Genomic DNA, 14388 nt, shown 5'->3' on the forward strand with positions numbered 1-14388 from the left:
CCTCCCCTCCTCCTCCTCCTCCTCTTTCTTCTTCTAGTCTCTTCTAGCCTAGTCTGGACTCAACCCCAACTCACTACATATCTAAGGATGACCTTGGAACCCTGTCCTCAGTGCTAGGTTGGCAGTTGTGTCCCTCACGTCTGGTTTCCCATCTAGTGTTCTATACCTTCATAGACACAATGAAGTTCATAGTGGCTTCTTAATTAGATTAATGATGCTGTTTATATATTTCAAAGATGATGTCAAATACATGATCCTAAGATATAACAAGTGCTGGGCATGGTGGCATGCACCTTTAATCCCAGCCCCCAGGAGGTAGAGGCAGGCAGATCTCTGTGAGGTCAAGGCCAGCCTGGTCTACATAGCGACTTCCAGGCAGGCTGGGTCTAGGGAGACCCTGCCAAAAACTAAAACAAAAACAAAAGCCAACCTCAAGTTTAATATGCTGTGGTTTTTGAAAATTTGTAATGTGATGCTGTGGCCCTGTGCAGTAACAAGAGGCATTCAATATCAATACAAATGGAAATGTTCATCCAATTCTTAACTGGTAACAGGATAATACTGAGAAGTTAGAGTATCTTCCTTAAAGCCCCAGCTTTGCTAAAAGCCTATCTGACCACGGGCAAGTTTTATAAATTGTCAGAAACACAGGTATCTTTTGTGTAAGTGGAAATAACATTTTCCAAGATACATATGAAGGTTAAATAATACAATATATTCAAAGTACTTGGAGTATCACAGATTTCCAATAATGGGTAGCTTTTTTTTTTTTTTATCATATTCAGTGAAAAGACCTGTCTTAGAACAGAATGTACCACAGATATCCATCCCTTAAGAAACCTACCAGTCATGCCGACTGAATAACCACAGTTGTGCCATGGGCATGTGTAGCTTAAAACTAGAAGGGACTAGATGTTATCTTTAAAGAAAATGGCAGCGAGACTCAGAGTGTACTGAGGGGCAATTGGTAAAGTTTTACATTAACTTTTTGTGGTTGGTTTTCCCTGGCCTCTGTGTTGTCTTTTCTTCAAGGAAACAAGGCTCATGATTTCAGTAGCCTCATTAAAGCTAGCAATCTCCCCTCATGAAAGAAAAAAAAAAAAAGAACATAATCAATAAAGCAAACTTGTGTCAAACTAATTTCATGGGAATTCTACCAGAGAACAGGCAAACTAACCACTAGATAAATGAGGTTTTATGCTGAGCACTTCAAAAATATGTTCCAGTTCCTTCAAAATCTTTCCTGTTTCCATTATAAGTATGTTTCCATACTCCCCAGAAACTAATAATATTTGACAATATTTTTAAAGTGAGTTGCCAAATTGGCTTAGATTATTACAGGGTAAAACTTGAGTTTGCTCTTTTTGCAAATTTTCCTACACATTAACTCAGATCTTCCTAACCATTAATCCCCAGGGATGTAACTTCAAGGATCCGTTTATGGATAGGACAAATCAGTGATTATTTATATGAAGAGCAAAGTGTTCAGAGCTGGAGACTGAAATCTTGGGACTTGAACTTCCAAACCACAGCTTACTAGCTATATGAATTTGGACACATTTGATGACTTCAATAAGTTGCAATCCCCTTATTTACAGAATGGCAATAATTTGAAAACTTAGAAGAGTCATCTCAAGGTTAAGTGAGAGACTAGGTCTTTAATAAGCAGATTCCTTTGCTTTTATTTCTCCCTCAGATTTCATCACTTTTGGGTTTTGAATGAACTAGTTATAAGTCTCTAGGGATTACTCATCACAATGTCTGTGATTCTAAAGGTTTTAAAATAAAAGGCGGAGTCCTTGATTTTGAAGATTACTCATCATCTTTCTTCCTTCTCTTTGTGTTCGACATCACTGCCTACACGTTAGCAGAGGAGAGGGTAAAGCAGAGCATAGGGTAACTTGTTCATGAAATCTTGTTAAGTTGGTATGTTAAGAAACGCATGATGGGGCTGGAGAGATGGCTCAGTGATCAGAGCACTGGCTGCTCTTGCAGAGGACCTGGATTCGATTCCCAGCATCCTCACAGCAGCTAACAATCATCTGTAACTCCAGTTCCAGGGGATTTGGTGCCCTCTTCTGACCTCTATGGGCATTGCACAACATGGGTGCACTTACATGTAGGCATATAGGCATATATGCATACACATACAATAAAAATTAAAAACAAAGAAATGCATAAGGTAAAAAAATATGTATCCCAGCTTATTTTATATATATATATATTTACATGTATATATGAGGGTAGTATAATACAATGTGTTTAATTACCTATTTTTCAGTAAGTTCCTTTCGTTTTATAAAACCTGTACTATTCAAATGTAACACAGCCCCTCATTTTCTCACAAACACACAATTTATTTCGGAATAAAAGCTACCCGTGAAAATGCTGACTTTGTACTAATTTCTGCACATTGTTTATGAACTAGTTAGCAAAACAAATATCTAAGATCTGGCTAATATCTAAATTACACATGAGATAAATATTTTCCCTCAGCCTTTTGCTAAGGATAGTTATAATATTTTTATCAGCCTAATGTTGCTATCATATTTAATAATAGATTGTGTTTCATAAATGTAAGCATTCATTGGACAAGCTTTATTTTTTACACATACATGACTGTACCTAAAATAATTTTGTTAGTTTATTGTGAAAAATTTTTGAAGTGCTATTTCTGATTATTTTAATTAGCTTTTATTTTTAAAGCCCATATATAGCAACAACCAGTGGGTAAAATTTGGTGTTGGAGTATTTTTCTAGCATATGTGTGGATCTGGGTTCAACATAAGCACCACAAAATAAAATGATAATTAAATCAAGTCTACATAGTAAATATTCACATTATGAGGTACAGAGAAATATGTCCACCCATGTGAAGCACATATAAGAATCAGATCAGCAGAAGTTCCATGTCTATCATCTCAGAAATTATCATCTGGAATGACATCAGTTAGGAATACATGAATCCTTGCTACTAGTTATTTCGAAATACTGAGTCATACCACTATGGTGTAAGACATTGCAGGCTATTCGTCCCTCACAACTGTACCCTTTCCCATTTACCTGTCCTCCATCTTTCCATCCCCATCTCATTCTTTTTATAAGCTCTGGAAAACAATTATTTCAGTGAGACTAATTTTTAACTTCCACTTTTATGATACTCTTGCATTTCAGTACCTATTTTTAATTTTTTAATTTTTTGAGTTTTATACATGACGATTGTATGTGCATTATTTCCATCCCTCTCAGTGCCCTCCAACTCCTTGTCCCCCCTCCCTCCTAATTACTTGTCCTCTTCTTTGATTAGTATTGTTATATGTAGGTTCATACATTTATAAATATACAAATATATGATGTACTGAGTCCATTTAGTGGTGCTCTTGTGTACCCGTGTTTAGGGCTGAAGCTGGGCTATATTTTAAGAAATAAATCAAAGTATCCAGATTATAGAGCAATCATGAATTTCTTTAAGTAGGAAGAAATATGAAAATTAATGTAATCAAGGACATTTTATGGAAAACATTCTCACATCTTAATTTAAACAGACCATTAAAAGATCCTAGGGGGGGGTCATTGCTTATATTTTCTCAAAGATATATCTTGTTTCCTATTTTAAGAAAATGCCCACATGGCTTTGAGTATAACCAAAAATTTTGTGGGTAATCAACAGCTACCTGATTGAACTTAAAGCCTGCTCAATGGGAGAGAACACCTAAACAGCCAAATACACACAGCTGGAGAGGTTATCGATCCTAGAGTAAAACCCACGTTTGTCATATCCCCAGACAAATGCAATTTCTCATTGTTTGCTAAATATATATCCTTATATTTGCAGACAAGTATAACTGTCACCACTCATTAAAGAAGCTTCTTTTTGCAATAGATAGTATTTCATAGTTCCACAATTGGTCACACACAGAGAATAAGTGTCTGTGAGATGCCCAGCACTAAGTGACATATCTACGATGCAATCTCTACCCCTAAGGCTCATGGAACATAGTGGAACAGGGGGTAGAGAGAATACTAACATGTCTCTCAACTCTCACCAGTGAAACTTCCTTATTCAATAGAAGGCAATGAACACAGAAGGATGTAACTGGACAAAGTGTAGACAATGAGAGACTACAGAGTGTGTGTCCCTGAATAGAACTCCTATCAAACCTCACCCACCCAGGGCTCAAGGTCATTACAGAAGAGGGGGCAGAAAGATGGTAAGATCCAGGGGTGGTGGATGATCACAAGAAAACAGAGTTTTCCAGGCTTCTGGGAAGTTGCTCATACAAACTTGCAGCAATGTTGACAGCATGCACAAGACCCATGAAAACTTAAACCAGACAAAAACCCAGCATAGAACTGGGGGAATGAACAGGAGGTCCCAACCTTAGCCGAGAAACTATTAGCAACTGATCCCTGCTGGGTGAATGAGAGTTGGTTTTCCTTAAGGAAGGGACACTAGATAGGCTGACCAGGCTCCAGTGGATGAACTCACACTGAGGAACATCAGGGGACACAAAGATGATTCGATAGGCCTTAACATATATGAAAGAATGCAGGAAAAATGGGGGGGGGTCTTTAGGGGATGCAGATAGGGAACGGTCTAAATATGATTACGATGTTGTTCTAGTTTGACTTCAATTGCTGTGATGAAAACACTGACCAGAGTCAACTTGGGGAGTTTCCTGGGTCTATTTGACTTATAAGCACAGTCAATCATCAAGTGAAGCCAAGGCAGGAACCCGGGGCAGGAACGTGGAGCACAGACCATGGAAAATGACTGCTTACTGATTTGCTTCCCCTGGCCTGTGCTTAGCCTGCTTTCTTATGCAATATAGGACCACCTGCCTAGGGGTGGCACTGATCACAGTAGGCTGGGCCCTCCTACATCACTCAACAATTAAGAAAATGCCCCACAGACATGGCCACAGGCCAATCCAATGGAGATAACTCCTCAGTTGAGGCTCCCTCTAACCAGGTGTTTCAAATTGACAGCTAAGGCTATCCAGTACAGATGTATTATATGAAATGTACAAAAATTCAATAAAAATATATATTACAAATAAAGAGAATATCAAAAGTCACCTACTTACAGTCAAGGCAGTGAAGTCATTACCCCTAAATACTAGTCTGGGGGCTAGAAAGATGGCTCAATGGTTAAGAGTACTCGCTGCTCTTGCAGAGGGCCTGAGTTTGGTTCCCAACACCCTCATTAGGTGCCTCATAACCCTCACAACTCCAGCTCTAGGAAATCCAATGTCCTCTTCTGGCTTCTGTGGGCACCTGCGCTCACATACACGTACCACCACCACCCACCCACACATACAAACAAATCCATATATAAAATAAAAATAAAATACTAGAGGGATCCATGTGCTCTACCTTCAGAAGGATAGAATGAGACCAGAAAGAGCCAGAGAAAAGCTGCCAAATTGGCAGGCAGGAAGAGTTGGAATATTAAACTTCTTAGAAGACAGCCACAGATTCCTGGAATTGGAACTATTCTTTCATATCAGATATACCAGAGTATTCCCGATAAATAATACATAGCTTCAAAGTCCAAGTATATGCTGGGGATTGACTAGACCTTTTCTTGGTTTGCAACCCACATCCATGCAAACTGTTCCCTCAAAGAAATACATTTCAATCATATCCACTATTGTCACTCCAGGCCAAACCATCGTTCTCTGTCCTTCAGGCTGGAACAACAGCCTTGCCCCTGGTTTGTCCTCCTCCTCTCACTATGTTCCAACTTCTCAATCTATTGCAAGCAGAGTTTGGAAAACACAAGTTAGATCTTGGCACTGGCCTGTTTAAAATACTTAGCAATTTTTCCTTGACTTGAGGATCAAGTACTGAGTAATAGTTTTGATGATTGTCACCTGTTGCTCACAAGTGACATATCATTACATCGCTTTCTCTTTGGTCCTTTGGGGTCTATCCAAAGTGGCCTCTTTTAAAAACAAAGAACCAAAATCCAAAGTGAAGCCAGGAAGACAGGGTCTTGCTCTGTAGGCCAGAGAAGCCTTGAACTTGAGATCCTTCTGCTTCCGCTTCTAGACTGCTGGGATTACAGACCTACACCGCCATGTTTAGCTCAAACTAGCTTTTGTTGAGTTCCTCAAAACAGCTGTATGCTTTTCCACTCAGTAGTGCCACATACAACAATCAGCACCACGACCACAGCAGAGGTTTTATTTATCAAGCTCTGATTGTGACTGGCACTGCACTAAGTGCTATGTGCATTATCATGTTTAATAAATTCTGTTACTGTGATAAAACAACCTGACTAAAATCAACTCAAGTGAGGAAGGGTTTATTTGACTTACATTTCCAGGCTACAGTCTATCACTGAGGGGAAGCCAAGGCAGAAACTCAGGCAGCTAATCACATCACATCCCCAGTCAAGAGCTCAAAGAAAGGGACGCACCCATGCTGCCTGCTTGTTTCTTCGCTCAGCTTGATTTCTTTACACAGTTCAGGGCCCAGCCATAGAAGAGTGCTGCCTACATTCCTAATTGGTCTTCCCCCCCTTCTTCTCAATCAAAAAAATCCCCCATAGACATGCCAAGCCACAGGCCGACCTGATTAAATACGTACATCACCAAGACGCTCTTCCCAGGTGATTCCAGGTTGTATCAATTAACAGTTAAAACTAACCATCACAGCTAGTTATTTTCATTCATTCTGTACTAAAACCCCCAATATTTAGAGACTAGAAATGATTTCCTAATGTGAGGTAAGAAACAAAGGAGAAGATATTCCAGGAAGTTCTTTCTCCCATGCCTTGACTGGTTCCTGTCACTCTACATGACTACAGCTCACGTGTCTGTTGTTTCTCAAAAAGAAAAGAAAAGCCTGTGTTTTCTTTCCTGGTCTAAATCTGGCACCATTACCATGGTCCCTTGTATTTTTCCTTTATGGACTAAAGCATGGTTTATAATTATATATTCCTTTACATGATTAGTTAATACCTATAAGTTTCATGAAGACAAGGTCCATATATTCAAAATACTTCCAATACAATCAGTAGAGTCTGCTGAACAAATGACTGAAGACATCAGATGTTCTAACAATGGGGCTTTGAGTCAATCACTCTGTGTGAATGTTAGAAAGTCTATTAGAACATTCCTGGCTACCTTAAACACAAAGCCATTGCCTTATAATACCTATTTATTGATCCTAGTTTTGACCCTTTGGCCAGTGGTGAAAGGGTAGATTCTTTTCTCCTTAGCAGTGCTTCAAATATTTTTATCCCAGAAAATTATGGTGGAATAATTCCAGATTTACTCTTTAAAAAATGAAAAGCTAAATGAGGGGCACATGAGGGAATCTTCTGAAACTGGAGAGTCATAGATTACATTTACCCACATCAATTATCGGTATACAGGAAATGACTGTAAAATGTATATGGACTGCGGTGCTTGGCGTACTCGACCATGAAGTGGGTTCTAATTAGTATGACTAGTGAAAGAAAAATATTGTTCAGTAAAGGCAATTAAGAGACTAAAAAAGTTCAGTCAAGTTGAAAATTAGCTGCTACTGTAAGCTGGGAAATCTCACATTTTCAAGGCTGAAGTCACGAAATGCAACTATATAAAATAAAATCTGGAAATCAAATGACTGTTCTGTAATATTACAGTAAGCATGGTATGGTATGGAGATTAGGAACTTGAACTTAGAAATCTGGGTTAAATTTCAGTTTAGTTATGTGACTTTGAACCAGTCACTTCTGATCCTTCATTTTCCTAATTGTGAAAGCTGGAAAAACAACCCTGAGCATTAAATGAAGTGCCACAGTACAAATCACCGTTTAGGATTGGCTGAGGTCTGGCACACAGCAAGTGATCAGTAAATATTATTCCCCTTCCAGTGACATAAGTGTAGCATCTGCTGAGACAGCCCATTCTTTGGACAGCACTGGCATCCATCAGTTCTTACACTGTGTGGAACTAGTCCAGCACAATTAAGCAAATACACTTGAAAATGTAGTATGTAAAATGTGAAAAGATGTTATTTGTTGGTATCTTAACTTTGAATACTAACTCCAGTGTGCACACGCACACACACACACACACACACACACACACACACACATACACACCCTAAGCAATTTGACACTCAAATGCCATCATTTAATTTCTTTGACTGATCTTTGAGATCTATGTTACAATTTTATTTGATAAGTCATTTTGAAGAGTTTGATAAGTACTATATTGACCTGTCTTTTCTCAGCAGAAACAAGAAGAAAGCTTACCTTTCGTTAGTTGGATTAACTAGAAGTAACTATGACATTTTAAGGACTTACCCTCTGTCTATTTTTTTAGCTTTTAAAAAAAAATTTCTTTCTTGTTTTTATTCTTATTTTGAATATTTTATTTATTTTGCCTGTTAATCTGTTATGATTTATTAGCTGTACAGCAGTAGATCCTCCTCCCCAGCTTTCATCCCCATTACATATTTTATTACAGGTCTCAGGTTGGCATCCTAAAATAATGAAAAATATCACAGCACAACTAAGTACAAAGTACATTAACCTAGAGTCTGATACCTAAATGATGGCTGTCTTAAAATCAATACACAGAAGAAAAGGGTGTTTGAAATCAGTAAGACTGGAGGCTCTCTAAAAAAACACATATTAAACATGTGACAGTTCATGTGCAAGAATCATTTTTTTAAGTTGGTTTGCTTCACATTATTATGTTTTAATTTTAATTTTTATTGTTTTTGCAGATCCAAAGTTTAAATTACTGACTTAGTGACAATAAAAAATAATAAATAAATATTTTATTTATTATTTTTATTTTATGTGTATGAGTATTATACCTGCATGTACATAAGGGCACTTGTGTTGTGCAATGCCCACGGAGGACAGAAGAGGCTGTCAGATCCCCTGGAACTGGAATTATGAACAGTTGTTAGTTACCATGTGGGTGCTGGGATTCGAACCTCTGTCTGCTGCAAGAACAGTCAGTGTTCTTAACTGCTGAGCCATCTCTCCAGCCCTCTTGTTTTTATTCTTAAGTTGGACTTTAGAAAAGAAATCATGCATACATTGCTTTGCTTTTTCTACACTTAAATTATTCTTCAACAATAGCAACAAAAACATACAACAAAACACATAAACCTTTTCTCAGGAACTCAAAAAAATCAATTCAAGTTGGTTCAAAGTGTTGACCCTAACTTTGTCGACATTTAGAATGTACCATTTAATCTTCTACGTTGTTAGAATTTTTCTACACGCACATATTTGTTGTTAACTAAGGGATTACAGGAAAGGAATATGAAGACGTGAACATGTTATTTCAAAATAAAGTAAGTGTAAGAAAGTTCAGTTGTATAATCATGGTATAAACAAAGCTGCTTCTCTCTTTTGTAACCAACATCTTAATTCCCAGCCATGATGCCTTTTACGGTAGAGCCCCCATTGTACCTGGAAAATTCATTGTGTGCATTTTAAATTTTAAGCAGCATTTTTAGGAATTTATATATTTCTGATGAAACCCTTTGTGCTTAAATTGCAATATTTTCTCCTAAAATAACCTCATTTTAAGTTTCTTATCACTATATTTTAGCAATCAGAAGTCCCAATAGTTGATGCAGTCAAATTTATCAATATTTGATGTCATATCTAAGAGCATCTCTGTTTCAAGGACATTATGATAATCACATTTTCTTCTACTGTTTCCACAGTACATTTAGACAATCAATCCATCCAGAACTGAATATAATTGCTGCACAGAACTACTTTTCCCCAAAACGGTTAGATAATTGCCTGAAAATCATTCATTGCATAGTCTGTCATTAATCCAATGAGATGAAATGCTTCATTTATCATGGTCTAATTTCACAAATATCCCTCGAACAGTTTTTGTACCATCTATTTAATTACATTGATATAGTTGCTCATTCCTTAGTCAATTCCACACAATTTTAATTTTACACATTAATATATTTAAACTTTGGACATAGAAAATTATTTTCTTTGTATTTTAAAATTTTGTTTTGATTATCATTATATATTTACTCATGAATTTTAGAACTAGATTTTTAGTTGCCATGAAAAATTATATTGATATTATTTTGAGATTAAATTAATAAGTTAATATGGTCAGAATTGTTTATCAACATTGAGTTTTTACGTCCATTATTGTGTTGTATCTTTCATATACTAAAGGATGTTTTAGGTCTTTCAGTAACATTCTTCTGTACTTTTCCATGGATTAAAAAAATGAACAGGTTATAATCTCTCATCAAAGAAGCTCATTTCACACCAGTCAGAGACTGCTACCAAGTATCACAACTGATCACACATGGACATGGTCTATGAATTGCCCAGGCCTAAATGACACATCTACAGTACAACCTCTACACCTAAGTCTCATGGAACATAGACCAGGAATAATGAAGAGTCCACTAATGAATCTCTCAGTTTTCAATAATGAAGCTCCTCATGCAGCGGAGGGCCAGGAACACAAAAGGTCACAAATAGCCAAAGTGTACAGAGCAAGAGTCTGCTGAATGCTGGTCCTTGGACAGGATCACTTTATTAAACTTCTCCCATCCAAGGCTTAGGGACCATCACAAAAGAGGGGGTGGGAAGATTGTAAAAGCCAGGGAAGAAACGGAGTCCTACAAGCTCCTGGGAACCTGCCTATATGATTCTATGGCAATGGTGTCAGCATACACAGGTCCCATGCAAACTCAGGCAGACAATAACCCAGCATGGAACTGGGAAAATGAACAATAGGCCTCAATCTTATCTGAAGGAAAGTTGGCAACTGATTGCTGCTGGATAAAGAAGAGCTGATCTTCCTAAAACAAGCGACTCTATGGAGGCTGATTAGACTTAGTGGATGGACTTACACTAGGAAACAGTTGGAGACACTGACAACCCAGTGGGCCCTGACAGGGATGACCTAGTATATGGGCCCCAGTGTGTGTGGGGGTGCTGTGGGAGAGTGCCAGTGGGGATGGAGGCATAAAGAAGCTTAAGAGTTTTTGAGCTGTTTTGTATGAAATACACAAAAAAATGTAATTAAAATATTAAAATATAAATGATATAAAATAAATTATTAGTAATATTGAAAAAAATCCACCCCCCCATACTGGAGTCAAATTTAACCAATTAGAGCAAACAGTAAATGAGGTCATTTATGTACAAATGCTTTGCATACCCAATTATAAAGTATAATAAAAATTTCATTTCTGATAAGCACAAAATTTAAAAATATTTTTTAACTTTTAAAAAATATTTTATTTATTTTTTTATTTTATGTATATGGGTGTATTGCCTACATGTGTGTAAGTGCACTCATGCCATGCAATGCCCATGGAAGTCAGAAGAGGTCAGATCCCCTGGGACTGGAGTTATGGACAGTTGTTAGCTGCCATGTGGGTGCTGGGAATCAAACCCAAGCCCTCTGCAAGAACAGTCAGTGCTCTTAACTTCTGAACCATCTCTTCAGCCCCGCCCCCCATCTATTTTTATTAATACTTAATGGCAAAAATAAGACTATCCAAATATTTTTCTCATTATAAGATCGGAAATAATGATTAAATCACTTAAGCTTACAAAGCAATTTTGTAGAAAAAGTTTCTTTGTTTTGATTTAAGTCTTAAGATAGACTGTGGGGGAATTTACTCACTGAATTATCAAGTTCTACCTAAGTTGTTTTGTGACAATTAACTTAGCATACTGTAAATAAACTCATTTGTGTTAACACACACACACACATATATAAAATGTGGGTTCACTTATAAAATATTTTCCTTTTGTGTGTCTTTGGGATGTGTGTGTGTGTGCGCGTGCACGCGTGTGCATGTGTATCGATGCGCACACACATATGTGTGCACAGAGGTCAGAGGTTGACATCAAGTGTCTTCTATTATTCTTCACTGTCTTTGGTTGATTCCTAGTCTTTAAATCTTAAGAGAAATTATCAGCTACACACTATATTTTTGTTGTTTTTTGAGTCAGTATATTTTTATGTGGCCTAGGTTGGTCTTGAACTCAGGAGCCTCCTGAGTGTTGAGTGTTGGAATTGCAGACACATGCCACCATACCTAGTTTATGTGGTTTTTCTAATAACAAAAAACGTTAAGGTCAATTTTAAACTAAAGTTAGTGGAACTAAAATTGAGTGTTAGATATTAGAAAGGAGAATGGTCCTGCGGCCATAAATGTAATTTACGTTTGATGAAACTACTCACTGCTTTGTCTTCATCTCTCTTCTGTATCGGGTTTCACTTGTCAGTAAAACATCACATGGAGTTTCTATCTAGTGGATAAGCTTTCTTCCAACTCTTGCTACCATGGTTATGGCTAACACACCATGGAAACATGATTCCTAAGAAACACGGATGGTGGAAAGTGAAAGTAAGAACATGACACAAACTTACCGTTTCACCAATTTTGCCAGAATCTCCTTGGTCTCCTACTTCTCCCTGTTGGTAAAAAACATAATTTTTTTAAATGACAATTTCCCAACAAAATTATTCATAATAGTTATTCCATTTTCATTTTATATATTATTTAGTCATAACACAAAAAGGCAACAGAAATTACAGTTATTGAAAACTTTATTATAGTATTTCTATAGAATGTGGGCTTTTCTCCATTTGCATTCAAACAATTAACATACTTTTTGAAACTGAATTTTCCCATTATTTTGAATCGTTTTAAAATACATAAATTTTTTAAAAGGCAAAATATTTTATTTTCAGTCTATGAAAGTCACTCTGAAACTGCTAGGTACAAGGACAGATGGAATTACAATAAAGTCCCTGCCCACAGGGATGCTCTGTTTTCCTCACAAATAGCGCTACCGGTGTGCACGGGGCAAGCTCCCTATGAACCGAAGTATCCAGAGCTGACCTCACTGGAGAGAGAACCTAGGTTCATAACCCCTGAGACAAAGCGATATGGTCCTTAGAGCTCTGGGAACCCAAGATTTCCAGGATTCATTTGGAAGCAAACTTCACCTAATCTACTTGGCACCAATTTTCAGCCTAAGAAAGACCTTTTATAGTTTTGATTTATCCCAATTAATCTGAACATGCCTACATTTTACTGCAGAGATTTTAAATTTTTCTCTAAATATTTTTGTGTGTATTGCCTGCATGTAGGTAAGTGCACCCATGTCGTGCAATGCCCTCGGACGAGAAGAAGCTGTTGGATCCCCTAGAACTGGAGTTACAGACAGTTGTTAGCTGCCATGTGGGTGCTGGGATTCGAACCCCAGTCTTCTGCAAGAACAAGCTGTGTTCTTAACCGCTGAGCCATCTCTCCAGCTCCTCACTGCAGAGATTTTAATGCATCTGAATTTGGTGTGCTGCCCCACTGCCTGCTGGAGGTGCGAAATAAAACATCATGAAACTCGTCTGAGCTGGGCTCTGCAAAGCAGGGTATTTAGTAGTGGGGATGATAAAGGACCATCTCAGTGGTGGGAAACAGCATGGACAAAGGTAAGGACTAATAAAAGAAACATAGATTAAGTCTGAGTACCACATAGAGTGCATGAGACAGGCATGTGCTGTTTGTTTATAGAAAATTTAAAAAAATTTAAATTAAAATTAATAATTAAATTGAAGTGTGAGGCAGTGAGATGTTGAGATACCAAATTGTCATAGCCACTGGTGACTCATGGCATGGGCTAGTTTGAACTGACAGATAATGTAAGTATAAAATACATACCATATTTCAAGGTCTTTGTACAAAAAGATTAGAAAGTATATCAATTTCAACAGCAATTATATATGGAAAGTAATATTTTTATGCCTTGAATTAATTAAAACATACTATTAAAATGACGTTTTGTCTGTTTCTCTTTATTCCACACTGTGGCTCACATCCGTGTTTTAAATTATGCATCTATGGAGCAGCACTGATTTTAAGTGCTGAAACCTAATATCCATCATGAGAAGTAGTCTATTCAAATTTTCTGTTCAATAAGTAGCAAATAGCGGAACACTGCATTAGGGTACAATGCCTACTTTTAAATAAATAGCTCATCAGACAGCTTTTGTATAAAAGTTATGGCCAGACAGTAAGGACTATCAATTCTTTAGCCTGCTTCCTTCCTCACCCATAAGTAAAATAGATGACCTTTTTGTTGCTTACAGAAAATTTACTCTATAGCAAAAAAAACCAAAGTTATTTGTATATCCCCTGCATTCTTGCTTTAATATTCAGAGAGCTAGAAGGGAAAAGGAGATTTGTCTTTAAGAGGAAAGGATAAAGTAGAGATGGAGGGAAAGGACAGACAGAAGAAGGGAAGGGAGGGAAGGGATTGGGGGAGAGAGAGACAGAGGCAGAGAGGGAGAGAGAAAGACAGATGATCACACAGAGAGAGAGAGACAGAGAGAGAGAGAGACAGAGAGAGAGACAGAGAGA

At 37.4% G+C, this 14388-nt stretch overlaps 1 protein-coding gene across 2 annotated transcripts in view; it reads right to left on the reverse strand.

The window, feature by feature from the left end:
* Window positions 1-14388, reverse strand: part of Col24a1 (collagen type XXIV alpha 1 chain) — a 354563-nt gene that overhangs the window by 190776 nt on the left and 149399 nt on the right. For both annotated transcript variants that reach the window (XM_029560281.1, XM_029560280.1), the window contains exon 24: window positions 12396-12440. In XM_029560281.1, the coding sequence (XP_029416141.1) occupies window positions 12396-12440 (45 nt within the window). The remainder of the gene's footprint in view (window positions 1-12395; window positions 12441-14388) is intronic.

Source organism: Nannospalax galili, unplaced genomic scaffold, assembly GCF_000622305.1.
Source record: "Nannospalax galili isolate Female #2095 unplaced genomic scaffold, S.galili_v1.0 scaffold9, whole genome shotgun sequence".
Taxonomy (NCBI): domain Eukaryota; kingdom Metazoa; phylum Chordata; class Mammalia; order Rodentia; family Spalacidae; genus Nannospalax; species Nannospalax galili.